The sequence below is a fragment of the Panicum hallii genome, chromosome 9 (assembly GCF_002211085.1).
Source record: "Panicum hallii strain FIL2 chromosome 9, PHallii_v3.1, whole genome shotgun sequence".
NCBI lineage: Eukaryota > Viridiplantae > Streptophyta > Magnoliopsida > Poales > Poaceae > Panicum > Panicum hallii.
The window spans coordinates 865,382-890,193 of NC_038050.1; the positions used below are offsets into that span (position 1 = coordinate 865,382).

Sequence of the window (24,812 nt, forward strand, 5' to 3'; positions counted from 1 at the left end):
CCTTCCTCCAAGCACTCTCTTCTCTCCATGACCATGGAGCTCCAGCAGGTAAGTGGGAAGATGCTGGATCCGCCCATGGCCACTTTATCACAGTACTAGTTTTTAGCAAGCTCACCTTTGGCAATGGAGTATAAACTGAAAAGAGGTATATAAAGATCTAAGCACCGAAAATTGGGTCCCCACATGATCTTCCGGTTATACATATTTACATGAATGACAGGCATCTCATGCTATTCACGAATATGAAGAAATACAGCAAAATTGCTTGTATCAAAGTCAAATGGTTTCCTCAATTTGTACAAAATGCTGAAACTAAGCAATGGAACTGCCGTGCTGAACAAACACTGCAGTCTATCGCAAGGGTATAACAGCCTCACTGGAAAATTGTGTTCCCGCTCAGTGTCAGACTCAACGCTCAGGAGGAGCTTTAAGCCCTTAACATAGGTGATGCTCTGCTTGTTATGTAATGTGTACATGGAAGTTACACAGACAAGAATATACAAATGAACTGGATCGATCCAAACTTCCAAAGCTTGTGTCGTGTATTCTGTTCACAGCCTTTTAAACCATATTGCAGCATTTTGAACATGGCAAGCCAAGGTATCCAAAATCTGGTCCATGTTTTTGCTTTGCTCCTTCACACTCAGTGCTTGCCTTCTGCCGAACGAGCATCAGAGTGAAACAGCTGTCTGCACTTGTTGATGCGTCCAATGGCACGGCTGCCTGTTTTTCCTTAGGTGTGCTCAGCAGCTTCTCATGTTAACTGTAATTTGATGTAGCTCATTCTTTCTCGGATATAACAACAAAAACATCCTTGGGCGACCACCTTCGCCTTGAAACTTTGTCTGTTGGATTGATTATGGCACGCTCAGCTCCTTCAAGACGGTACCCAATGACAATCTCTTTCCTCTGTCTAGCACGTAAAATGACCTCGAAGAAATTTAACTCCTCTTCATCTCTAAGGTACAGATCGGATGGTCGTATTTGCATTTCATTTCCCTGCAAAGGAGTCAAGTTGCAAACTGATATTAGTTAGAAATAAACCTGACAAGACACATGATCCAAAAGAAGTCAAGCTGCTAGCTTAGAAGTTACTCTGACAAATAGAAACATGAGATAAACATTTCCTTTCTGGAGATGGATTTTATAGGTATAGTTAACCAAGTAACATCTATGTCTGAGATAAGGCTCTAAGAATTTAGTTAGTGTACTAAACATTAGATCCATCTACTATGCTATGCAACTTATAAGTTCAATATTATTTGCATATATGTTCGGGCATTGAATGTGATAAGGATATGATTGAATGCAGATTGCAAATCATATATTCTCAGCGGTAAATTAGAAGGTCAGTGATTGACCATGCAACCATCAACTTTGGGGATTATACCTGTTCGGCAAAGAGCTCCTCCAAGACATCATTTATCTGCCGATCTTCTGCAACCATTGCCAATGCCATGCTAACGAGTTCATTTGAAAGAACATAGTCACTAATTTTTGACATTGACAACAAATTTTTTGTCCTAGGATCCAAAATCTCACTGATTATAACAGATTTGACAGATGCTTGTTGCATCTCCCCTATCCAAGAACCTTCAGAAAAGGTCCCTCCGGGAACATTTGAAACCATCGCTTCCCTGCACGGAAGCCGTTTTGCCTGCAGCGATTAAGAATGTGAGAACAATCTTCAGTTCTTATGAAGAGTTTAGTATAACATTAGGAAAGACAGCATGGGATTTTTAAACAATAGCGTATGATTGAAGATTATGGCATGTGATCTGAAGATGATATCAATAACAAGTAAAATCCATAAATAATTGAGAAGTCAAAACAATTCTGTTCTAGAAAAAAACCTGAATATCTCTGATCAGCAGTAATGTTGCAAGTGACCTTGAGTCAGCTTGGATTGCTGAATCTTCTACAGATTCATCTGCCAAAATCAGGATCTGCATTTTGCTTTCAAGCATCAGTCAGAGGAAATGCAAGCAACTATACTCATCAGAAAACCATAGCACTAGTTGTCTGCAGAATAACAAATCTAGCAGGGTACAATTTTAATTTCTCAGAACTCACAGAATCAAATGATTCTAAAGGGAGGCTCTCCAGGTGACGGCGAATGACAGCATTTCCTTCACGATGCACCAAAGTAATATTATCTAGACGACTGAAGTCCAGACCTCCATCAATCAGCTTTCTTTCCCTGTCAACCTCAGGGACGTCATTAAACATCCACAACTCTGATCCTGGCGCAAGGAAAGCATCAAGTACCTGGGTATCAACAGCCAAGTTACAATATGTTATTCTCAACCAAAAGAAATTAAGGCCATAATAGCTTCTTCCATCAACTTTGCTGCTGTCATACAAATTATACAAAAATCAAATTCAAAACATGAAGAAATACTATGGATTTAGGACTATTGGCTCAGGTAAATTCTCCCTTCAAATCCTTCCGCTACAAATGTCTCCATTACATGCAAACGAACACTTATGAATGTCAATTTGGATCCATCAACAAGTTACCATTATCATATCTTCTATATCACGGCGCCAACCACAAAACAATATTCTTTCTGGAGACTTTGGAACAACAAAATCTTTAGGCAGATACCCTCTCCTAACCTGCACAGTTTAACAGAGAGAAAAGGAATTAGGAGCTTCAAAGAAAGAACTTACCGCAATCATATCATCTATATCCCGTCGCCATCCACAAAGAAGAATCTTCTGAGGCTTTCTTTCAGAGTGAACAATGTCTATGTAAACAGCCTCTTTAACCTGAATAATAAGATTGACTTTGCTTATGGGATGTTACACATATGCAGTGTCTGTCTATGTTCAACTTTCTTAAGATGACTAGTTCTTTATGGTTTCAAGAAGTGAGAACAAGTGGTACACTGGTGTCCGCAAAGCATAAACAGCATACTGTGGTTGCACTACCGGTACTCAATAAACAAAATGGGGAGGGAATGAATAAGTTGCAAATCACAACTCCAAGGAAATAAAGCTTCATTTAACAGAAGCTACAATTCAATTTGCTGCTGTGTGTTGATTGCTGTTATTGAGAATACAATCCTACTGATGGAAATTTTATAGGGATGGAAGCAATTCCAGGAGGGTCTTGGGAAAAAGGTCATGTAAATGTTACAGGAATTTCCGTAACACAAGTTTATAGCCACATATAAAAAAGTTCAAATAAAGTCTATATGCAATGACTTTGAGATGCCAACTGTCAACAAAAATATATTAAAAAAATGTTATGAATAATTAACAACCATCCATAAATGTAAGTAAGAAGTTTTTGAAGTTAACTCTCTGAAATCAGTTTATGCGGCAAGTTCTAAAGATAAGAACATATCAAAATGAAAGAGTTTAAATGATATAATAGATGGATTACAAAACAGAACCTGGAGGCAGACAAGTACAACAATGGCAATACAGTACAGTTTGTGGAATGCAGTGAGAAGATTAACAATGTACCCATACTGCCAAGGACAATTTGCCAAAGTCTAAAATCACAGGATTTTATATCAATATTGAAATTATTATAGTCATAGCAATGAAAAATATCAAACTAAACATGAATGCTTGCAGATTATAACAGGAAAAAAAAAGCATCACATCTCATGAAAGAATTACCTTGGGCAACGGTGCTGGGGCATATGTGTCATCATCTTCTGCAATTACTATCACCTCATCACCCTCTTGCAAAACATAACAATCATCAGGGTTCAAAATAATCTTGCCCCCATAAGATGCCACTTTTATGCCACATGGAACAGCATCAGGAAAGCTAATCAGCACATCTTCAAATCGCATTCCATCCAACTTAGGCCATCTCTTAATGTAGAATTCACAGTTCTCAAAGCCAAGAATATCTTCCCATATCTGTATATTAAACTCAAATGATCTTTACAACAGCATTGAGAAATTATTAAATACAGAGGCTATATGTAAATTACTGAGCTACATCTAACATTCAATCAGCCAGATAATTATAGTGAGCATTCTGTCGGTACAGTTAAAACTTGAAAGTATCCACACATTGCAAATGTAGAAGAAGCCACTAGTTTAGTTTCATAAAATCTGTAGTCACAAGTTAAAGAAAATAAGTGTAGAACAAACAGGAAATGAAAAAAAATTTGTGCAGTGGATATCATGATTTTGAATGCCGTTAGAGAGTCTGTACAGTAGCTCGTATGGTCTTGTACTCATGTATGTCTGGAATCAAATGAAGGCGATAAATTAAGAATACAGAATGTATGTATGGTAGATGTACCTTTTGAACTTAGTAAACAGACTTTACTAAATGGTTTTTTCTAGATGCGCATAATGTGGTATTCTACTATGGAACAGTAACTAGAATCGAACAGAATGCCCAAAAGAAGTTTTTCTTAACGAATGCTGAGTTTGATCACACAAGCGCACCCAGATGGTCAGATTGTGTACCCACCACACACAAAGGGAGGTCATGAGTATTTCCAGCTCCTCCTTTCCTTAAATGCTTAGTGGGTTGGTTTTGTGGTGGTGTCCTGGTGCACTCGTGCGCGCGCGCGTGTGTGTGTATGTCACCAACAGAAAAGATACTATTTTAATTATCCTGCTAAAAGAAGGGAGGTGTTTCCCATTAACAAGCAGGATGTGGAGATCTAGTAAGGATTCTTATCTAGACAAAGTAACAGCATTTAGAATTCATTGTTGGTTAGAAGGAAACCTGAGCAAGGCCTGGCTGACGTGCACACTGTATCATCAATCGACCGATCACATCATGTGCAACAACAGTTTCCACGAGATCTCCGCCCACAAGCTTGACTAGAACTTCATTGTCAAGGTCACTAAGCTCAACTACTATGTGACCTCTTAGCCCCTCTTTAACTCCAGTTAAACTCAAGACTGTTCGCAGTGCCCGTGCATCACTCTGCGAAAAAGAGTGCCATGATGTAAGGAAGAGCTTTCACATGACAATACAACTTGATCAGCGAAGTTTACCTGGTCAGCATTTCCTTCTTCGGCTAAAACCACAATTGCTCGCGCCTTTGAAACTGAGACCTTGTGCATGAAGGTATATTTAGTTGGAAAAAAGGCACATATAGACAGAAGTGAAGTGCTATCCAGGAATTAACTAACATCAGTACATCACAATCATCCTAATAATTGTCAGCAGATCAAAATGGCATATTAAATTGAGAAAAAATTATGTCGCAAAGTAAGTCTGTAGATCACATTGTTTACCTTTTTCAAGTCAGCGAGAATCAGTGGGCTTCCACTTCTACATATTACAGCTGTTCCTTTCAAGTCAAACTCCATTTTAGCAATGTCGGCTTCCATTTCCTCTTTGTCTTTCTCTGCCATCACTACAATGGTCCCACCTCCCAAGCTTTCATTAGCAATGGCTATTTGGTTCAGCAAAGATCCCTATTGCCACCAAATAGAACAGATTAGACTACATAATGTGGAGAAATGCAAATTTTGTTCTTACAATAAGATGACATGTAACAAAGCCATTGTATAAGTTAAACATAGTGAACTAAAGTTGGCAAAATATTCATCACATTCTCTCATAATATGCATGACACTATGACTAATATTATCTGGTTTTAGGCAACTGTGAGGCGATGTGACAGAATACAGAGCCAGTAAACAAATTAATGATTTGTACAACTACAACATTCATACCTAAACAACAAGGAAAAAAGCAATCTATCTAACATAGATAATAAATTCGCAACAAAATACTAGCAAAGGATCGTTCCAATATTACCAACTTGTCACTCCATCCAAGAATCAGAGTGTGGCTCTGCTCTATGACTTCACTTCTTCCTTTCCTCAAAGAATCAAACTTCTCAGAGATTGAATCGGTGACAAGACCAAGCATCATGGCAAAAACCAACATCCCACCAATACTAATTGAAACTGAAACCAGCTTGGGTCCAAAACCCACAGCATTGGCATGGTTCCCCGAGTCAGCAACGAAGGTCCAAGACAGCCAAAGACAATCAGTTAAGCTATCATCAGTCACACCATACAGAGCCAGCCCGCCAAGAGCAATTAGTAACAATGTAGCAACAAGTAGAACCAACGGTTTAGCATATGGGTGAAGTGATAGAAATATATCAACTCTGTATGCGAACCGCTTGTTTATGGGAACTTCTTCAGAGTCACGTGAACTCCTTATCTTTGACACAAGGTCTATGTACTTGAGAATTACCAGTGGTGCATATAGTACAGAAAGGGAGATAAGCAGGGAAAAGTTCTTAAGACTTCTGTTTGGCATGGTAATATTGTCATCCTGATACAGAAAATTATTGTCGCTCATATCCGATGAGGAGCCTATAATACATGACTGAAGTTTTGCAGTAGCTACCGCGAGCTGTTCCTGAAACATTCAGAATGAAACAGGATATGATTGAGAGCACGTATAATGTTTCGCGAACTCAGGCACTGCAAGGAACGTAAGTGCAGACTTGTACCTGCAAATGGTAAACCTGATCGTGTAACGAGAAGTTCCTACGGAGAAGGGAGGCCAAGCACAGTAAAATAACCTGAAGCATCAGATTCCGCGATTAAACAACCCAAGTCAACAAAAGTCAAACACGAAACCCAGCGAGTCCACCCGTTTCTCACCGCCGCTGAGAGCATCCCCGACCATCGCGGGGTGATCGCCGATGCTGCCGGCTTCCTCCCGTGCACCGGCGCGGCCATCGCGGGCGCGGCTTTCTCTGAGGCAGCCGTACTACGGGCATCATCGCGGCGGACGCCGGCGTACCGGGGGTCACGGCGGCGCGGCGCGGACGGAGGAGGCGGCGTCTGCTGCTGCTGCTCCGGCGGTGGGTGCGGGGAGCGCGAGCGGGAGCGTGGTGTAGGAGGCGGCCGGCGGTCGGCGAGGGAATAGACGGAGTAGGGCTTGGAGGAGCGGTAGGTGGAGGGGAAGGGAGTCCTGGGGGTTCGGGCTCTGGAGGAGGGGAGGAACGGCGGGGCCGGCGGGAAGAACCAGTCGCGGTGTTGCGCCGGCGGCGGCGACGACGAGGAGTCGGGGTCCAGCAGGGGCATTTCGGGGATTTCCGAGTAGCGGGGCGGCGGATGCTGGTGGGATGCTGCTGACGAGTGGGAGGGATGTCCGAGTTTGTTCGCGCTGTTGGTTTTCGCGAAATGATTCGGCCCTGTCAACATTGACTTGTTTAATTTTTCTCTTTATCCAAATCGAATAAATTAGATGGTTTTTATTCTAATTTAAAACTGTGGACTCTTTCCTCTCGAGTCTCCGTAGATGCTGCTACTGTTGTTGGACTTTTACAAAGTTTCCCATGTATATATACATATTTAATTCATAACCAAACGTTGTCATGCCACAAGTTAGTTACATCACGGTCTTTTAGATTGTCATCTGGTTCGCTGCACATGGTTTCATCCATCTATTATAAACTCACGTATTTTACAAAATCATACCTTGATATGAAAGATATATGTGATGAACAACATCTTAGGCAAAGATTGACATACGCTAATATTTGAAGATTTTTCCGTGTGGAAATATCGAATGGTGATTTGGTTGGTAGTTGTCTAGATATGAGATATTGCCACAAATACGCTTCAAACTCATTTGTGCCCAACAAACCATTGCTAAATACTACGACTTACTCGTTCATTCGGATAAGTATATGAATAACTTGCACATGGAGTTATCTAGAGAGGCTAAAAAGGCTAACATCCAAATCAGCGTAATATTCTATCTAACGGATTTGTCTAGAAAAGCTTATGATATGGCTTCGTTTTTCGGTTCCCTCAAAATTTAAACTTCTTTTTTGAACTTCCTTATATCTCTCCTCCTACTCATAGAGTATGAAATGTCATGAATAAATTTAACACTATCTTTTCACTAATCATCAAAATATCCTTTGCTTCCATCTGGCCTGTCCAAAGACTGACCTCCTGACCCCACGAACCAAAACATTTCCCGCGCGAAACTCACCCATCAAAACCAAAAGCGCGCCAAACGAAACGACACAGAGGTGAAGAAAAAGGAAAAGAAATCCTCAACCCCCAACCCTCGGCGCCCCGACCCATGGATGCGGAGATGGAGGACGCTGAGACCCGGGCCGAGATCGAATGGGACGGCGGCGGCGGCGGGGCCGACGCCGTGCTGGCCCTAGCCGCCGGGGGCGCCTCGGTGTCGCTATGCTACCACCAGGCGTTCGGTCGCCACGACGACCTCGTCCTCCTCGAGGCCGCCGACGACCTCCTACCTGACCTTCTACAAGGCCGGTAAGCCCTCCGCCCAACCAAGCGACATACACTCTTTTCCCCCAATAGATCAAGAAACAGCAGGCATCAGCGCCATTCTTTCAACTTCAGGGGGGGGGGCATTCTCGATTTACGTTTTATTAGGATGTCATTATTACTTACGAGATCCACAATCGATCTCCAGAAGAAATTCGTTTTTTGTGCTTGGTTCGTAGGCCTGAAATTGCCCCATTGCACTATTAACCTTGTGTGCTAACTAGTTTGCACGAACTATTCTAACATTATTCTCGCCCAAGGCAAAGTTAACCCTTGTCAAATTGGCCCACCGTGACCCAGTATTTCCAAGCCATTGTGGTTGAAAAGCATAGGCTGTTATTCTCTAGATATGGGCATGAGGGCATCTCTGTTATTTACTTGTGAGCGAGTTTGTGTTTCACTGGACTTAATCATGAGTTTGTCCTGGTGTAAATGTTCAGTTAAGTCTGCTGTTATCCATTCTTGTTCCATTTTGCGCTCGATAACGCGGCTTAACTTTGCTGATATTTCCTAAGCCAAAGCTGAACTGAGTAAACAGCTGAAATATGTGCCACAGATATGTAGTGGATATAGTGAGGTTGCTCTTGCATTTGCAGCACTAATTCACATGGCATTGGAGAAGTACAAAGCCTTACAATGTTCTAGAAAAGTATGGCGCATCATATCAATGTTTTCACCTCTTAGAAATTTTGACATTTCTCTTGATATAGGGTGACTATAAGGGGGCGTCCTGATGAAGAAGCTGTCCTCTGCACACCTTCTGCAACATATTCCATGAAGTTTGTTGGCACATCCAATTCTGTGTTTCTGATACCACCTGGGGAACCATCTGCTCCATGCTTAAGGCCTGATAATACCAGCGGTGATGCTAATGCAGCTGATGCAGTGGCTGCTGCCATTAAGTTAGCACCAGGGAACATTGAATTGGTTCGAACTGCTCCACGACTTGATAAACTGAGGAGCCTTCTCCGTGAGAGGCCCTACACACTTGATGAGGATCTTGGAGATGGCTTCCAGCATAAGAAGGGGCTATACACGTGGCAAGACCTCTGCAAACTTATCCAGGCCAGTGATGGTGAGCTGTTAGACGGACTGAATACCCTCTCAGCTGTCGAGATAGATGGATTCTGGAGGACAGTCGATGCCACTTCCATGAACACGATTCTTGACATGATCCTGCACAACTCTGTGTTGCACGACTGGCCATTAAATGCAGTGCCTGAAAATGATGTGCTATCTGTCATGGAATCTGATGGTTTCGCCCATAAGATTGTAACTCATTGCCTCAACAGATTTGGCACAAAGGTTGAGCAGGAAGGCAGAAGTTTTTGGAGCCTCGATGAGAAGTGTGTATGCTTACAATTTGCTAGGAGAGTGCTTGGTGCTGGAAAGATGAAGCTTGCCAACTTTATGGACAAATGGAAGAGAAGCGTTCCTTCAGGAATGCGTGTGGATCTTCAGATGCTCGAAGGGGAAGTGTTGTATGACAAACTTGGGGCTGAGACCTGGGTGCATGCTTTCAGTGTTGCCGATCTGCCACTGACGCCTGCTGAGAGGTTTGCAGCACTTTTCCGCGAGCGGCTAAAGTGGGAGTGGAAGGATCTGCAACTTTACATCAGGTATGCTTTGCACCAACCTTTTTTTTTGTATCAATTCTACAGTCGAATAAACATGCAACTATGTATGTCTCATGTCCAGGGACTTGCGTGTACCCGGTGTCTCTTCAGAAGGATTGCTCATCAAGTATACCAGAAGAACCCAACCAAGCTCTGAAGCCGAACCAATTTTTACTGCAAGATAATCGATCTAGCCTCCTACAGTCATACTTTGATGCAGGCATAGTTAGGTATTGTCAATGACACCCAACTTCTTGTTACATACAGATCTGTGATCCTGGTTGTAGTATGGGTCTTATGGTGATGGAATGTATTGTCTGAAAAACTTTGCACTTGCGCCTTTTTGCTGTAACCTTTGGTAAACATAGCTACCCAAAGCTGAAATTCGTGCAGCTAGCCGGTTGTTGTCTTGCGGATCTATTTTTCTTTCCGGCAAACACATAAAAGCTTTGTGTCTTCTGGATCTTTGAAACTTCAAAATTTAAACAACATCAAGAAATCCTTTATTTAGTATGAAGTTATAATAGATTCAGGATCTGGGTTGTATTTTTTGAAATATAAGACAACTAACTGAGTTACATACTTACATTAGCCTCTTCCACAGAAATAGTGAATCTAACCATCTGATTACATCTTCAAATTATTCTAACTATTTGATCTCTATTTTTCAAACCCACCCAACTACGATAAGCTAAATAGCTTGTTGTAATGAACGTGTTGCTTACACGTTCCTTCAATTGCCAGTCTTCTCATGTATTCCTCCCAGAGTTCTACATGAGGGCTGAGGCCATGGTCAAAGCCTGAAGGGACATCAATCCCTGAACGTCAGCATTGTCCATTATAGTGACCTCGGCAGCCATCTGCTCCAAAATGAAGTTTTCTATAATCTTTTTTCAAAAAAATCCATGAGTCATCCACAATCCATTTTCATTGATTACAATTCTTCATGTCATCATGTGTTATATTTGTTTCCTGATGTTTTACATATTCTGAGCCCATATATATTGACATTATGTGATACATACTAATAGTTCTTTTCATCATATGGTACTAGCCTCCAGTGAGCAGTATTGTTCTTCATGTGACGATTTATTATTCCTTATCTGTTCCAGTTGCAGCACCAGAGTTTTGTTCTACATGCAGCCCTGAGGGTCACCTGCGTCAATGTCTACTTCATGAATAAAATGTCCATTATATCATCGAACATTGTTTTCATGCTTGCATAAAATTACTATTCTCCAAAACACGATATTATTTCTCTCCATCTCATCACTAACGTTCCACAATAGATGAATGGTTTATGCACTCTCTATAGGAGCTGTGGGGAATTAACCTAATCGGTAACAATAAATCCACCCACATCCAAATATACAAGCATGTCTTGCTAGCAGAGGCAACTATGGAAGATGCCCTCGATAAGGCAGGCGGAGAGGGAGGGCCCTCCGAGTTTTTCTATAAAGTGATACGCGGTGAGCCACATTCATCTTCCCCGCGTCGCCAACCTCTCATCTTCATCTACCTCTCGTTTTTCATCTACGCCAATCTGCCTCTCATCCACAACACCGATTGTCGGTTCCGGAAATGGCTGACAGCTAAAACTATTTAAAGTGTGTATCACGCGTCGTGATCAGATGTGGCCTAACACACAATGACTCAAGATTCAAGATTTATACTGGTTCAAGCAAAATGCCCTACGTGCAATCGGGGGTTAGTCGGTTGTATTGCTTGAACCTAGGTGCTCGGGTGAGTTTAGGGAGTTACAAACTTTCGAGTGGAGGAGGTGACGAGTTCTCTCTCAGTTCCCGCTCTCTTTTTGCCTAGGTCGTTGACCCTCCCTTTTATAGCCCAAGGGGGATCAGCTTTTACAGGGGAACTACGGGTAGAAAAAGATTGGTGAAGAAAGAGTTCCTAGCCCCGTCGGTCGGGTCCGCCCACTCTGTCGGTCGGAGTCCTCCATCCAAATCCTGCATCGTGGAGTGGCTGTCCCGTCTTGTTCCTGTGCATCGGACTCCATCGATCCGGGGGGGGAGGGGGGGGAGCCGTGCCGATAGGGATGGCACGGTAGTCACGCCACGTCTTGTCACTCCGTCGTGATGGAGGCATGTCCGCCGTGTCGTGATGACATCGCGCCCCATCCCTTCGCGAGGACGGGCAAGTAAAATAATGGCGCCCTGCTGCCACAACAAAGGAGACTGTAACCCTCGTGGAGTGGTTGGCCGTGTAAGACAGGTTAACCTCGAGACTCATCCTCATCCTCTGTACCTACTCCTGGGGCCCGCTTGGTAAGCCGGGTCTAGCCTCCCGACTAGCCTGCCGGTCGAGGAGGCAGGCGTGCGTAAGGCGAAGCCCAGTCGGAACTCCCGGTTGGCGCCTTGGTACGGACCCAGCCTTCGATCGTTCCCACATCGAGAATATGGGCTCTGGTCATCCCGACCGAGTTGTTAGTCGGGGTTGTGGGCCGAGACGGTTCAAATGAAGTTGTTGCCTTATACGAACGGATGCTTGTTCCGGGCACGACCTTGGACTGGTCAATGAGAGGTGGGTCCGTTGGAAACCTCGGGTCCCTAGACCCGTCACCGATTGACCGATGACTCCGGCTAAGGGGCCCGTCACCATCAAATCCATAGCCACTTTGGTATGCCACGCCGCTATAATGAACCACTCGCCCCTAAAGCCTCTCCCTTCCATCCTCCCCCACCCCGCGAGCCACCTCCACCTCCCACCATCGCGGATGGTGGCACTCTGCCACCGCCTCATTGTGTTACCCGCTTCTACCTCCATCGCCAGGCCGGCCACCTCCTAGATTTCTCTTTAACCTTAGCATCCACAAATCCCCCTTTCTCCGCCACGAGAAATCCCCAACCTAAATCTCAAACCTTAACCTTGATCCTAAATCCTAGATCTACTGAAGTACCACCATTCACCTTCATCCCCTTTCTTTATTCCACTTTTTTCTTTATTCGAATTTTTCAACGCTTTTTTACTACATCGGAAAGATATTTTTTTCTTTATTCCACTTTTTTCAACGCTTTTTTACTACATCGGAAAGATTTTCATATCTAGAGGCCCTTGTGTTAATGATAAATTAAAATCTCCCTAGATTTATATTTTTTCTTTTTGCCAATTTACGAGCATCAGACTTTGCAGCTCAGTTGATTTTTTCGAAGTCAGATGATTTTTTTATTAGTTATTAACAGAATAAAAAATGGGAAGTTAAAATAAAATGCGGCCCAGTCATCCAAATTTGGGGCCCAACCCAAAAGAGCCCGTGGGCTGTGTGATACGAGCCCCGCCCAAACAAAATAGTGTAAGAGCCGGGAGCCCGCGACCCACACAACCCTCCGACCGCATCTCTTCTTCTTCGTCTCCTCTCCCGGACAGCAGCAGTCTCTCGCCGGCGCGTTGAGTAGAAACCCTAAAAAATCCCGTCTCCTCCTTTCGCCCGCGGAGCCCTCCCCTCGCCGGGGGTAGGGCTAAGGGGTTTCCGCCCGCCATGGACGCCATGCGGAAGCAGCTGGACGTGCTCATGGGCGCCAACCGCAACGGCGACGTGGAGGAGGTCAACCGGAACTACTACGACCGCGACGTCTGCCGCCTCTTCCTCGCGGGTCTATGCCCGCACGACCTATTCCAGCTCACGGTATGCCCCTCTCCCCTATTCGGTGCTGTCTTCCTGCTAATTTGCGTGGTAATTTTGGTTAGCTTAGGTTTGCCCGTTTGGGCTAAGAAATTGTCTCCTTAGGGTTTTCTTTTTTCAGCATTCATGGATGAACAGAATGTTGCTAGTGTTAGATGCATTGAGCTTTCAGGGAAAAAAACATCAGAAGTAATTTCGCTTTGTGCTGATGTTATTTAACTCACTTATTTGGCGATTGCAGAAAATGGATCTCGGACCTTGTTCGAAGATTCACTCGCTTCAGCTACGGAAAGAGTATCCTTCATTTGACCTTGTTATGTGTGAATTTTTCTTCACACCATTTATATTCAGAAATCTAGCTTGCAAAGTACTGTGTATGCCTGCTTTCCTGAGCTGTTGCCAGCTATGAAGAAGCAAAATCAAAGGGATCAGAGAATTTTGATAGAGAGCTTGAGGATATGATAGAAAGGCTCATCGTGGAGTGTGATAGGAAAATTCAAAGGGCCCTGAAACGGCTTGCGGATGAGGATGCCAAGGCTGCTATTGCAATATCTGTGTCTGAGGTTACTCTGGTATTTGCCATTCCTCATACATCAATTACTAAAGTTTATTTCTAATGATGACTTGCTTTAACCTGTAAATTGATTATATGTTAATCTTCACAGACAGATGAGATACTGCAGCTGTCAAAACAAATCAAGGAGAAAATGAAAGAAGTTGATACTTTTGGTAATCCAAACTACATTTGTATTTTTGCCTGCATTGTTGTTTGAATCTAAATATGTCGATGCATATAATTCTCTATGAGTAACACTAACATCAGTAGATATGCTTATGACTAAAGAAAAGTTGCCAGGATGGTCACATCAACAATGTGACAGTAATTAATCTAGTCAGTGCCTTTCAACATAATCTTGCAATACAAGATCTACTTGTAGGATCCAGAAAACAGAGGTGTTTCTACTTTCTATTATGGACTTAGCTATAGCATCGCTTGATGATAACACCAATTTATATTCAGGTAGCAGGATCTAGACAACGTATTTTGGCTTCAAGTTTGAGCCTTAAGCTGCTAAATTTTACTATCAGTATTCAAAATTCTCTTTGAAATGTACTACCAGATTTTGAGGGGAGAACTGATGATAAAATAAAGGCCCAGGAAGTGGTGGAAGAACTGAGAGCTAAAAGGGCTGATATGCAGGTAATACTTTGAAATTCAAATATCCAAGTATTTAATTCGTATAGATCCTAGGAGATATTCCAGCACAAATTAGTAAATAGTAGTGCTTTTGTTTTGACGTGATAATTGTTTTCCCAATTTTGTTTCAGGCTACCCTCTTGCTTGATGCTTTTAACAAGGACAGAGCTTCATTACCTACACCTGCTCCACCTCCTCAAGTAGCAGCAGTGCCACCACCTCCTCCTCCTGATGCTCGTACTCAAGAAATGATTAATGAAAAGCTTAAGAAAGCTGAAGAGCTTGGTATGGGATGCAATCTGTCAAATGTCTTTACTTTGCAAAATTTCATGTATAGTGGTTTTGTTGCTTATAGGTCCATATGTATTTAGTGACTTGGGCTAAGTTCGGGTGAGTTCTCCTAGTATATACCTGTGGACTGCCGTGCACCCAGTTAGTTGGTATAAAATCAAATAGAAACTATTTTTTATGTTTCTGGCAAAAGTGAGAAGCTGCAAAGATAACTTTCATGAAAATTCTGAACTTTTATGTTGGTATATGTGGCATATTTTGATCTCTAGACCTTTTCAGGATCACAGACAAGTTTATGCACCATAGGTCTGCTGTTTTGAATATGAGCCACCTAGCCAGTCTAATCAGTAATCAATTAGGTGTTAGGCGCCATCCCACTGCCCCCCTACAGCTTAGATGAAGACTATATAGGTTATTGTTTATTTGTTAATTAGATTAGACACCGGTTTCTTCTGTAGTTTTTTTTTAATTATATGTCAACCTTCTGATCTTTGCATTTCAAGCATCTGTACTGGCTTTATGAACTTTGTCACACTGCTTTTTCCTCTAACAGCAGAAATGAGTATGTGATGATATTATACTTTTATTGCCGTCCTTTTTTTGTAGGTGAACAAGGCATGGTAGACGAAGCTCAGAAAGCTTTGGAAGAGGCAGAAGCTCTGAAAAAGGTAGCAATTACTGTTACTATGTGCAACTTAATTTACTATGTTATTGTGCCAGCTAATTTAAGTAGGTTTGTTTTTAGTCTTGCTGTCACAGACATAGATGAACTTTTTATGGCTTCGATGCTATTCCTTTTCTTTTGTTTGGCTAATTTGGTTTTTACTCCTATCAATAGCTGGCGCCACGGCCGGAGCCACCTTCAGATCCTACTAAATATACAGCTGCTGATGTTAGAATTGTGAGTTTTCACACAACCAATGGCTATTTTGAATGAAGTTGTCATTTGTTTGATATCATTAGTTTGCATAGTATTGCTGTCTGTCTTTTCTGTTCGTGTTTTGGTGATTGCTTATTGTGGCCTTTGAGTTAACCCTTGTGCAAGGTTTGTTCTAGAATAGATCTGTGGATCATGTGATGCCTAACATAATTCTTGGATCCACTTTATCTGAAATTATGAGTTCAATATGTATTTTTCTCCAACTATGTAATTCTGTAATCTAATCGGAATTAAACATAAGCCTTCACAATTGCGTGTTAAAAGTAAACTGGCACAGTTCACATATCCTCTTTTTTATCAGATATTGCTCTAGAATCGCTTCTCTTCTTTTGGTACAAGCTCTTTAGTCAGTTCAACCTTTGCGCACTGGATATGAACCTATATACCAGCGCATTTCCCCCAAAAAATGATTCATTCTACAAACTACATGTGCATTACATATATAGAGCTCCAGTGTTTGCAAGCATCAATGAGTACTACCTTTATGTGCTTGTCTTGAAATCACCTTTTATTATCTGGCGCCATATTTTATTGAAAGTTATATCATACGTTGTGGACTCTTGATAGGAATTGCTGCATACGAATTGAATTTACTCTTAAAGGTGTTATGGCTGTTTTTAAGGTTTAAGGGTTGACACTATTTTGTTACATAAATTTTAGTTGGTGCGGTACTAGTTAGGTAATTGCTAATAGTTCTCTCTTTTTCCACTTTACAGACGGATCAAAAATTACGCCTCTGTGACATATGTGGTGCATTTCTGAGTGTATATGACAAGTAATGCTTTTAGCTCCTTCCACTCCCACCATTATCTGAAACTGTCTAAATTGCATCTTTACCATGAACTGAATTTATCCCAACACAGTGATCGACGTCTTGCTGACCATTTTGGAGGGAAGCTACACTTGGGCTACATGCTGATTCGTGAAAAACTGAAAGAACTTCAGGTAAATTCCTGCATGCCATGCCCAAATACATGTACAATGCTGAAAATTAATGAAATAAATTAAGAATCCAGGCTTTGTAAACAGTGGAGACATAAGTACATTCAAATCATAAACCCTCACATCTTACTAGGACTCACATTCTGTTTGTCCATTAGAATATGAGCTTGATTTATTCCTTTGACTTCTCTGAGTCTGTTAAGGTGCAATTTATCAGGTGCTGAGTGTAATGTACCATTTTCTGCTTTAAAGAGTTACTCTGTTTTGGGCCTTTTGGCATCTGTGAGTTTTCTTATCTCAAGAGCCTCAAGGTTCTCACCTTCCCTATATATTATTTCATTACTCACATTGGAGGGCAGTTTGGTTATTACGCTAGTCATTACAGGAATTAGTCCATGTTGCGTGCATGTGACAATCATCTTCACACCCATGGCAACAACAGTCACTGTCTCTTGAGAAATGTAAGCATAGGAGCATGCAGAACATGGTATGATGAATCATGTTTACTTAATTGTGACAAACTGCTCATGTGCTCTGCTTAGTATTATGTTGAGCAGAAGCTGGAGGTTGCTTTTCTACTGGTGAGCCATATTATATAGATCTGGTGATAAATATTACTGGTTAAGTTATCCTGAAAGCACGTCCTTTTGCCAACATTTGCTGTAAGTGACAACTTGTTCTGCTGTTTATCTGCTACCTGCTCCACAAATGTGTAAGATTATTTTTGCTGAAGCAGCCTTGCCTGTAATGTATCACTTGCCTTTTCTTTTGGAACATTTGTCTCTTATTTTTAAGTATACCAAAATATCATCATTTTTACTGTCATAAAATACACTATGCCATCTTCCAGGAGCTGAGAAATAAAAGAAGGAAGGACAAATCTGAAGATGATAGACGGTATGGCATTCCTCATCCTTTTCATTATTTTAGTCAGCATCGACATTATCTGAAGTATTTGGCTTTTTAGATCAAGAGAGCACAGCAAGGACCACAACAGTCGGGCATCAAGGGATAGAGATACAGAAAGAAAAGACAGGATTGACTCTCGAGATGGTAGAAGAGGAGATTATGATAGGGATCGTGATAGACGTCATGATAGGGATCGTCGCCATGACCGTGATCGGGATAGAGATTATGACCGCTCCCGCGGCTACGATTCAAGGAGAAGAGAACGTTCACGGTCCAGGGAGCGCAGGTATTACTGAATAATGGGTCCTTGCACAATAGGGCTAGTTTATTAAGTTCTCCACCTTTTTTATTTGATTGAAATATTTTTACCTTGTCATGGACTAATCCAGATATTTGCTGCAAATTTCAGGCGCCATGAGAGGTACTAAATGCTGCTACCTGGCTGAAAGATTTTCAAGTGCTTTGGGAAGATAAGAGTTGTGATTTGTATCTTCTGAAAGTTCCCACTAGTTATGGGTTGATGCTGGCAATCTGGTGCATTCTGCATCGTTTAGTACTGTTTTTATATACCAATGTTGTGCCAAGAACGTTCACATCAAATCGAACTCTGGGGAACCGACTTGACAGCTAAATGATCCAAGAATGTTTTGTGTTTAAAGTTTGAACTCATCAGAAGTTGAAAGCACTTGGTTCCTGTCGTTACCCAAATTCGTGCGATCTCTTTTTTTTTTATCATGTACTGTAATACTTAGTTGGCTTTGGCTATCTATGAAATCTACTCGTAACCACGGTTCTTTTTTGAAGCGACTTATGGAAGAGGTTTGCTGAGCGATTTCTCCACTTTTTTTTTTTTATAAAGTGATTTCTCGACGGGGGTTTGGGTTTTTCTTAATCGAAATCTCAACGGGTTAACTTGCAACAAAGAGGACATCCATTTCTAGAACACAGGCACAGTAAAGGATAACCATTTCCCTCTCAACCATGGCCGAGGAGGCGTACATCTACTCGCAATACTGCAGAATTCTTGTATGATATGAACAAAATATTCAAAACCTGAAGCTTTTCACTCCACAAGAAACCAAATCTTGAGCCCCATGAGTCCAGTCCTGTCTGCCATCTAGAAGGCCTTCCGCGGGCGGACCTTGAAGCTGGTTGACCGGATGACGTCATCGTCGGCGTTGAGCCTCTGCTGCAGGGTGGACAGGGAGTCGGGCTTGGTGAAGTAGGTGACGAGGAGGTATATGCCGTCGTAGTAGGTGGACGGCAGCCCGGTCCGGCTGTTCCTCTTCCTGATGCTGTATGCCAGTGGGATGACGCCACGGTTGAAGACCTCCACGTACATGGCGCCGCCGGCGACGAGCAGCTGCGGCAGCACAGGGAAGCAACAAGGTTAGCACAGGATGGCAGACCAAAGTGACCGATGCAATGGTACACAGATGGCAAAGGGTGCTGTAAACATCTTACGACCAGTGAACGTGACCATATGAAAGCCATAATTCAGGATGGCACGATGATTATCTACGCGGGTGATGAAAAAACTTTTGAATAAGTGGCCAATTGGCCATCCCTAAACTGATGCAGTAGAAGTTAAATTGGACACAGTTGACTCAATGGGCGACAATCGAAGAACATTTCAGTGCTAGCTTACTGATGTACAATCTGGTACTGCAACATTATTGTTATTACATCTGCAGAACTATGGCTTGGAATTCTTCTGCATTTTCTCTACCAAGTTTGGACATCATTTAACCAACGCATTGCAGCAGGAATGCAGCTCTGATGGCTGAACGAGCAGACAGAATAGAATTTTCGACGAACACTTAATGGCAAAATGGTCGATTGTGTTAGCTAGCTACTGCAGCAAGGTGGAGTTAATGGAATCACCTCCTCGTAGCGCTGGATGAGCGCGAGGCGCTCCTCCTCGGACATGTCGGGCCGCAGCACGACCATGGTCTCGTACTGGCGCAGGCCCGGCGGGCAGGGCGGCATCTCCCGCTCCTCCAGCGCCAGCGCCGCCTCCGCGGCCGACATCCCGAGCCCGCCGCCGCCGAGCCCCAGCCCGGAGCCGAACCCCGAGGCGGAGCCCTCCTCGTCGCCGACCTCCTCGTCCTCGGCGCCGCCGGTCGCGGCCGCCGAGCCGCCGTAGAAGGACGCCGCGTAGCCGGCGGAGACCGCGCGGGCGCGGGCGCGGACGGAGGGGAGGCGCAGCGCCGCGGGCGGGCAGGGGCGGAACGGCGGGAGCGTGGGAAGCGTGGTGGAGGCGGAGGCGGAGGACAGGGGCAGCGCCATGGGTGGCGGCATTGGAGGGAGGGAAGCCGAGAGTGGGAGAGGAGGCGCTGTTCGTGTCGTGCCCACTGGATAGATAAGGATAGGACGCCACGCCTTAACAACTCCGCTCGGCCCGTGTAGCACCCTGTTTGGACGAATTTCGGTGAAAAATGGCCGGAATTTCAAACAGGTTACAAAGTTTTTTTTACTGTATTAACCAGCATTGAAACTTTCACTTTGTTTGCAAGAACTTCAGCGAGTGCTAGCCATGGTACTCCCGTTTATTTGAACAATGCACAATTACAGCTATATAACATTGGCCATTCGAGTGTACATGAGCGGGTGAATTTCCATACAAAATAGTATAATTTGCTGTGTACGATGAGATGGCTAGTTTCTGTATGGAACCAGTTATAAAAGGCAAAATGGGGCCCTTCAACTTTACTCAACTTTGTTCCGAGGGTCAAGTTAGTTTCTTTAGTTTCTAAACTTTCAGATTGGTTATTTTTGTCAAACTTATTCTTATTCTTATGTTGATGTGGCTCTTCCTACTTTATATTGTAAGTTTAAAGTTTAAAGTTTATGTATCTTTAGCGGTAGTCCCAAGGATGAAACAGAGACTAGCGAAACAACTCTTATCATCTCCAGTAAAATAGGATTGTGCCCACAAGTAGCAATTTTGAACGATTAACCTCTTGCGAGTTTGGCGTCAAAGCGTGGGCATTGCTGGAAGATGTACTTACTTTAAAGCGCTATAATATAGTTTTAAGATTCCTATATGCAGTTCAAATTTAAAGCTATACTGTAGAAATTCTTGATTTATTTAGTCAAAAGTTTCTAGTTTGCCTTTGGATGGTACCTCGCACAAAAAGGAACTTTTGAGCTGGGCGCTCACGGATGTTGATGAATCCTTCCTAGTAAAGAAAAAGAGATCATTTGCACATTAGTTTTGACTTGGTACTCCTAAATATTACTGTTAGCCCAGTTCCAATCCCGTGTTTACATAAAAACCTATCAACACTGCCGTGTCGAAACATAGAGAGCAGCCCAAAGGCTGCAAACCCTGCTACTCCATGTTTGGAGTAATTTTCTCCACCTGGCCGTATTGATCTCAACATGTTTCGTGCTGTGATTGGAGGATTTTATGAACTCTGATTGTGACCTGCTAGATTACCCATCCACCTGACCCCAAATTCCAGCCGCTTCATCTTCTTGGTCTCGCCGAGTTCCTCTCCTCTCTTGGAATTCTTGATCACTGATTGCTGAAGCTGAGGTGGACTGGCAAGTGGGTCGGTCCAGCCACACTCATACACGTGCTTCCTGCCCCTCTTGCTTGCCATCAGAGTCACAGCCCCTCGAGCTCCCCCGCCGACCACTCCCCCCAACCTCCCCCCTCTCCCGCACGCGGTTTCCACTCGCTTCGTCCCCTGCAGATCGCCTCGTCCTCGACGCGCTCACCCTCAGGTCAACCGTACCCCACTCCCCGCCGCCCCTCTCCGCATTCCACACCCGCCTCGGGCCAGAGATCTCACTTTCCGTTCTTGGCTTTGTTGCGACCTCTGGCAGCGAGCATGTCTTCGTCGGAGAACCCCACGGTGACCGAGCGCGGCAGCAAGGACCGCCGCGACGACAAGCACGAGGACGGCGACAAGAAGGAGGGCGGCGGCGGCTTCATCGAGAAGGTCAAGGACTTCATCCACGACATCGGCGAGAAGATCGAGGAGGCCGTCGGCTTCGGCAAGCCCAGCGCCGACGTCTCCGGCATCCACATCCCGCATATCAGCCTCCACCGCGCCGACCTCGTCGTCGACGTGCTCATCAAGAACCCCAACCCCGTCCCCATCCCGCTCGTCGACATCGACTACCTCATCGACAGCGACGGCCGCAAGCTCGTCTCCGGCATCATCCCCGACGCCGGCACCATCCACGCGCACGGCGAGGAGACCGTCAAGATCCCCGTCTCCCTCGTCTTCGACGACATCAAGAGCACCTACAAGGACATCCAGCCAGGGAGCATCATCCCCTACCTCGTCCGCGTCGTCCTCCTCGTCGACGTCCCCATCATCGGCCGGATCAAGATCCCGCTCCAGAAGTCCGGCGAGATCCCCGTCCCCTACAAGCCCGACGTCGACGTCGAGAAGATCAAGTTCCACCACTTCTCCTTCGAGGAGACCACGGCCACGCTGCACATCAAGCTCGAGAACAAGAACGACTTCGACCTGGGGCTCAACATGCTCGAGTACGAGATGTGGCTCGGCGACGACAGCATCGCCTCCGCCGAGCTCACGCAGACCGCCAAGATCGAGAAGCAGGGGATCACAAGGATGCAGATTCCCTTCAGCTTCAGGCCCAAGGACTTCGGATCCGCGGTCTGGGACATGATCAGGGGCAGGGGGACAGGCTACACCATCAAGGGCAAGATTGATGTCGACACTCCCTTTGGGAACATGAAGCTGCCCATAAGCAAAGAGGGTGGAACCACTCGCATCAAGAAGGACGAGGACGACGACGACGATGACGACAACTGAGGTACCATCTGCTTGCTTCTGGTGCTGCTGCTGATTGATTGATCCATCATCTTTGCTTCATCAGTTCAGTAATCTTTGAGACTTTGACTAACTAGAATGCCCATGGAAAAGATATAGCTTTAGCATAAGCATGAATCTTTTTTATTCAACTTGAGGTGTCTTGATAAGCTAAATTTTCTTGTACATGATGCAATATATGAGCCTGCTAGGCCGTCAATTTCTGTCAGTCATGAATTCTGGTCGAAGATAGTCAGCAAGTTCTGTAGTCTCTCCACGGACCTCTTATACTGAAAAGAAGTCAGTTTTTCGCTGATTAGTTAGAGATTTGCAAGTGCTTGTCTGAACTACCTTGTGCTAGAACTTATAGTATGTCTATGACAGATATTCAGTACATGCTCATGTGCCAGTTTTTGTAATCTGGTCAAAATGTTCAGGTTATTCAATTTGATTCAAGTAAAAATCTACTTTTGGTGAACTTAGAATGCCGTTCTATTCTAAAGATCAAAACATAACAGAATCCAGCTTAAATAATAATGGAACAAGTATATAGTGCAGGCATGTCTATCAGCACATGGGACGAGTCATCCCAAATCGATTAGGTGGTAGATGATGCAACTCTGGGCTTTCTATCCTGCATTGGGTTGCTGGTGTAGCTTTGCACACATCATTACAGTCATTTTTTTCTTTGCAAAATCGTTCATACTTGTGCCCTGGAACCTTGCTAACCTCAATTTCTGAACCACCCTTGTTGCAGGACTGAAGTGCTGCTGTTACCAAACACAGATGACAGTGAAGTGGAGAGGATGCTGTAACGGGTGCAGTCGTCTGCCTGACACCCTTAACGCTAGTTGAGCTCTGCTTTGTCTTATTAGCTTCTTGTGTCTGTCGATCTGCATTGTCTGAACATCGATCCTCTGTTAGTGTGGACTCGACTGTGCTGTGAATTCCTTCTCCATACTTTTGTGGTTGGAACATGAAGAATAAGTTCCCATCACCCTGGTTCATTGTGGGGCTGGTCGGGAGTGTTCTTTGGATCCTGAAATGTTGTGGTGCCGTGATTGTCTAGTGCCAGATGATACTGAAAAGCATCATCGTGGATCTCGCCATTGCTCGACCAGCTAGTTCGGAACATAGTTACCGCCAATCTGTCAGTACTACCAACACCAATATTGGTGGAGTTCCACGATCTCCAGTCGGATTGCCAGCTCCTGATCAAACGTTCCGACTGCCGCACTTAACGCGGTACGAGCGCGTGGATGTTCTTGATCCCTCGAGGCTCGAGATGCAGCCCTCGAGCTGGATGGCTTCGCGCGCTGAAGTGTCGAGACCCCTTTGTTTGTTTGGAGACCGATCATGGCGGACGGCACTCCAGCCTCTTCGTCAAGCCTGGCGCCGCGCTGCCGCGAGAGGACGGAGAGGCATTCGCTAACGGGGCAGACGTTGCCGTCGGAGGGTTACCCTTGAGGCATACGAGGCTCTGCGATACGGCGACGGCGCTGTTGTGGCGAGCACTGGAAGAGGAGAGGGAGGAGTCGCCGGCGCCGGCGAAGCACTCCGTGCGAGGTGAAGCCGACGCGCGCAGCGACGCAGGCCGGTCCTTGATTCGATTTCTGAATATTTTGAGGGGTTAGATCGATAATATACGGCTACTAGCGCCCTGGGGCAAAGTGGCAGCGGCTGTTTTGCGAAATAGTCCGTAGTATTTAACCTTTTGTTCAAACAGGCCCCAAATCGGATCGCGATCCGATTCTTGGGTGAGTTTCAACCGTCCGATCGTTACTACGCGGCCCAGATCGGCTAGAGAGGAAACAGCAGGTGGAGTTTTGCAAAAACAACCCTTTGTCGACAAGGCCGGTCAAACGGGAGGTTGACCAGGCTACGCCCGTGGCGACCGGCGATGAGGTTGCCGGCGCCGCTGCTTCGGCCAGGCCGTGCTCCCATTAAATCTCTGGCGCTGCGCATCGCGGAAGATCGCCTCCTCCTCCCGCGCTCGCCGAAGGCCAGGCCGGTGTCCTCGAGGCCTACCTACCATGGCGGCGAGCCGGCGAGATGCAGGCGACGGCTTCACAGTGAGGTAAGGAGGCACGGCGCAATCGGCGTCGGCGGCCGGCGAGCTCGACGTTGTCACACTATGGGATAACACCGTGGCGGCGCTCTCTGCCGGCGTAGACATAACAACGGCGAAACGGCCGGGCCGCTGCATCCGCGGCAC

General features: G+C 44.7%; 5 protein-coding genes across 16 annotated transcripts; 3 read left to right on the forward strand and 2 right to left on the reverse strand.

The window, feature by feature from the left end:
* Positions 1-126: 126 nt before the first annotated feature.
* Positions 127-7,119, reverse strand: LOC112874171 (probable ion channel CASTOR). Of its 3 annotated transcripts, none has more exons than XM_025937361.1 (12): positions 6,619-7,116; positions 6,465-6,536; positions 5,756-6,370; positions 5,227-5,409; positions 4,984-5,043; positions 4,709-4,912; positions 3,634-3,882; positions 2,521-2,619; positions 2,074-2,268; positions 1,854-1,946; positions 1,391-1,657; positions 127-999 (listed from the first exon to the last, which is right to left on the reverse strand). In XM_025937361.1, the coding sequence occupies exons 1-12, from the start codon at positions 7,042-7,044 to the stop codon at positions 781-783; spliced, it is 2,682 nt and encodes an 893-aa protein (XP_025793146.1). In that variant the 5' UTR covers positions 7,045-7,116; the 3' UTR covers positions 127-780. The 3 variants fall into 3 exon arrangements, with proteins under 3 accessions (XP_025793146.1, XP_025793148.1, XP_025793149.1); XM_025937363.1 differs by lacking the exon at positions 2,521-2,619 and adding an exon at positions 2,674-2,772; XM_025937364.1 differs by having other exon boundaries at positions 783-1,022; positions 6,619-7,119.
* Positions 7,120-8,056: 937 nt separating this feature from the next.
* On the forward strand, positions 8,057-10,292 carry LOC112877020 (sister chromatid cohesion protein DCC1). Its single transcript, XM_025941219.1, has 3 exons — positions 8,057-8,256; positions 8,982-9,890; positions 9,970-10,292. The coding sequence occupies exons 1-3, from the start codon at positions 8,057-8,059 to the stop codon at positions 10,070-10,072; spliced, it is 1,212 nt and encodes a 403-aa protein (XP_025797004.1). The 3' UTR covers positions 10,073-10,292.
* A 2,936-nt stretch (positions 10,293-13,228) lies between these two features.
* On the forward strand, positions 13,229-18,512 carry LOC112874299 (putative RNA-binding protein Luc7-like 2). 10 transcript variants are annotated; one of them, XR_003224934.1, is made up of 14 exons: positions 13,229-13,527; positions 13,766-13,818; positions 13,928-14,096; positions 14,190-14,253; positions 14,646-14,725; positions 14,854-15,007; positions 15,620-15,681; positions 15,852-15,914; positions 16,670-16,728; positions 16,817-16,898; positions 17,113-17,206; positions 17,281-17,356; positions 17,438-17,792; positions 17,863-18,028. XR_003224934.1 is itself a non-coding variant. In XM_025937544.1 (13 exons), the coding sequence occupies exons 1-13, from the start codon at positions 13,381-13,383 to the stop codon at positions 18,230-18,232; spliced, it is 1,227 nt and encodes a 408-aa protein (XP_025793329.1). In that variant the 5' UTR covers positions 13,229-13,380; the 3' UTR covers positions 18,233-18,512. The 10 variants fall into 10 exon arrangements, 1 of the variants encoding a protein (XP_025793329.1); XR_003224935.1 differs by having other exon boundaries at positions 17,453-17,792; XR_003224932.1 differs by having other exon boundaries at positions 17,113-17,177.
* Positions 18,513-18,712: 200 nt separating this feature from the next.
* On the reverse strand, positions 18,713-20,171 carry LOC112874301 (30S ribosomal protein S6 alpha, chloroplastic). Its single transcript, XM_025937546.1, has 2 exons — positions 19,689-20,171; positions 18,713-19,167 (listed from the first exon to the last, which is right to left on the reverse strand). The coding sequence occupies exons 1-2, from the start codon at positions 20,103-20,105 to the stop codon at positions 18,922-18,924; spliced, it is 663 nt and encodes a 220-aa protein (XP_025793331.1). The 5' UTR covers positions 20,106-20,171; the 3' UTR covers positions 18,713-18,921.
* A 1,211-nt stretch (positions 20,172-21,382) lies between these two features.
* On the forward strand, positions 21,383-23,658 carry LOC112877261. The gene is made up of 3 exons (XM_025941504.1): positions 21,383-21,536; positions 21,639-22,601; positions 23,355-23,658. Exon 2 carries the CDS (start codon positions 21,644-21,646, stop codon positions 22,598-22,600), a length of 957 nt encoding a protein of 318 aa, XP_025797289.1. The 5' UTR covers positions 21,383-21,536; positions 21,639-21,643; the 3' UTR covers position 22,601; positions 23,355-23,658.
* Positions 23,659-24,812: the final 1,154 nt, after the last annotated feature.

What these genes read in the sequence shown, in the direction of transcription:
- LOC112874299 (XM_025937544.1), top strand. Translation starts at nt 13,381, where the DNA reads ATGGACGCCATGCGGAAGCAGCTGGACGTGCTCATGGGCGCCAACCGC. An exon ending in GAAAGAAGTTGATACTTTTG is followed by an intron (nt 14,254 to 14,645) that starts GTAATCCAAACT and finishes ATGTACTACCAG; the next exon opens with ATTTTGAGGGGAGAACTGAT. An exon ending in AAAAACTGAAAGAACTTCAG is followed by an intron (nt 16,899 to 17,745) that starts GTAAATTCCTGC and finishes GCCATCTTCCAG; the next exon opens with GAGCTGAGAAATAAAAGAAG.
- LOC112874301 (XM_025937546.1), bottom strand. Translation starts at nt 20,105, where the DNA reads ATGCCGCCACCCATGGCGCTGCCCCTGTCCTCCGCCTCCGCCTCCACC. An exon ending in TCATCCAGCGCTACGAGGAG is followed by an intron (nt 19,168 to 19,688) that starts GTGATTCCATTA and finishes GTGCTGCCGCAG; the next exon opens with CTGCTCGTCGCCGGCGGCGC.
- LOC112877020 (XM_025941219.1), top strand. Translation starts at nt 8,057, where the DNA reads ATGGATGCGGAGATGGAGGACGCTGAGACCCGGGCCGAGATCGAATGG. An exon ending in CCTGACCTTCTACAAGGCCG is followed by an intron (nt 8,257 to 8,981) that starts GTAAGCCCTCCG and finishes CTCTTGATATAG; the next exon opens with GGTGACTATAAGGGGGCGTC. An exon ending in GATCTGCAACTTTACATCAG is followed by an intron (nt 9,891 to 9,969) that starts GTATGCTTTGCA and finishes TCTCATGTCCAG; the next exon opens with GGACTTGCGTGTACCCGGTG.
- LOC112874171 (XM_025937361.1), bottom strand. Translation starts at nt 7,044, where the DNA reads ATGCCCCTGCTGGACCCCGACTCCTCGTCGTCGCCGCCGCCGGCGCAA. An exon ending in CTTTAGAATCATTTGATTCT is followed by an intron (nt 1,947 to 2,073) that starts GTGAGTTCTGAG and finishes AGCAAAATGCAG; the next exon opens with ATCCTGATTTTGGCAGATGA. An exon ending in AGGAGCTCTTTGCCGAACAG is followed by an intron (nt 1,000 to 1,390) that starts GTATAATCCCCA and finishes ACTCCTTTGCAG; the next exon opens with GGAAATGAAATGCAAATACG.
- LOC112877261 (XM_025941504.1), top strand. Translation starts at nt 21,644, where the DNA reads ATGTCTTCGTCGGAGAACCCCACGGTGACCGAGCGCGGCAGCAAGGAC.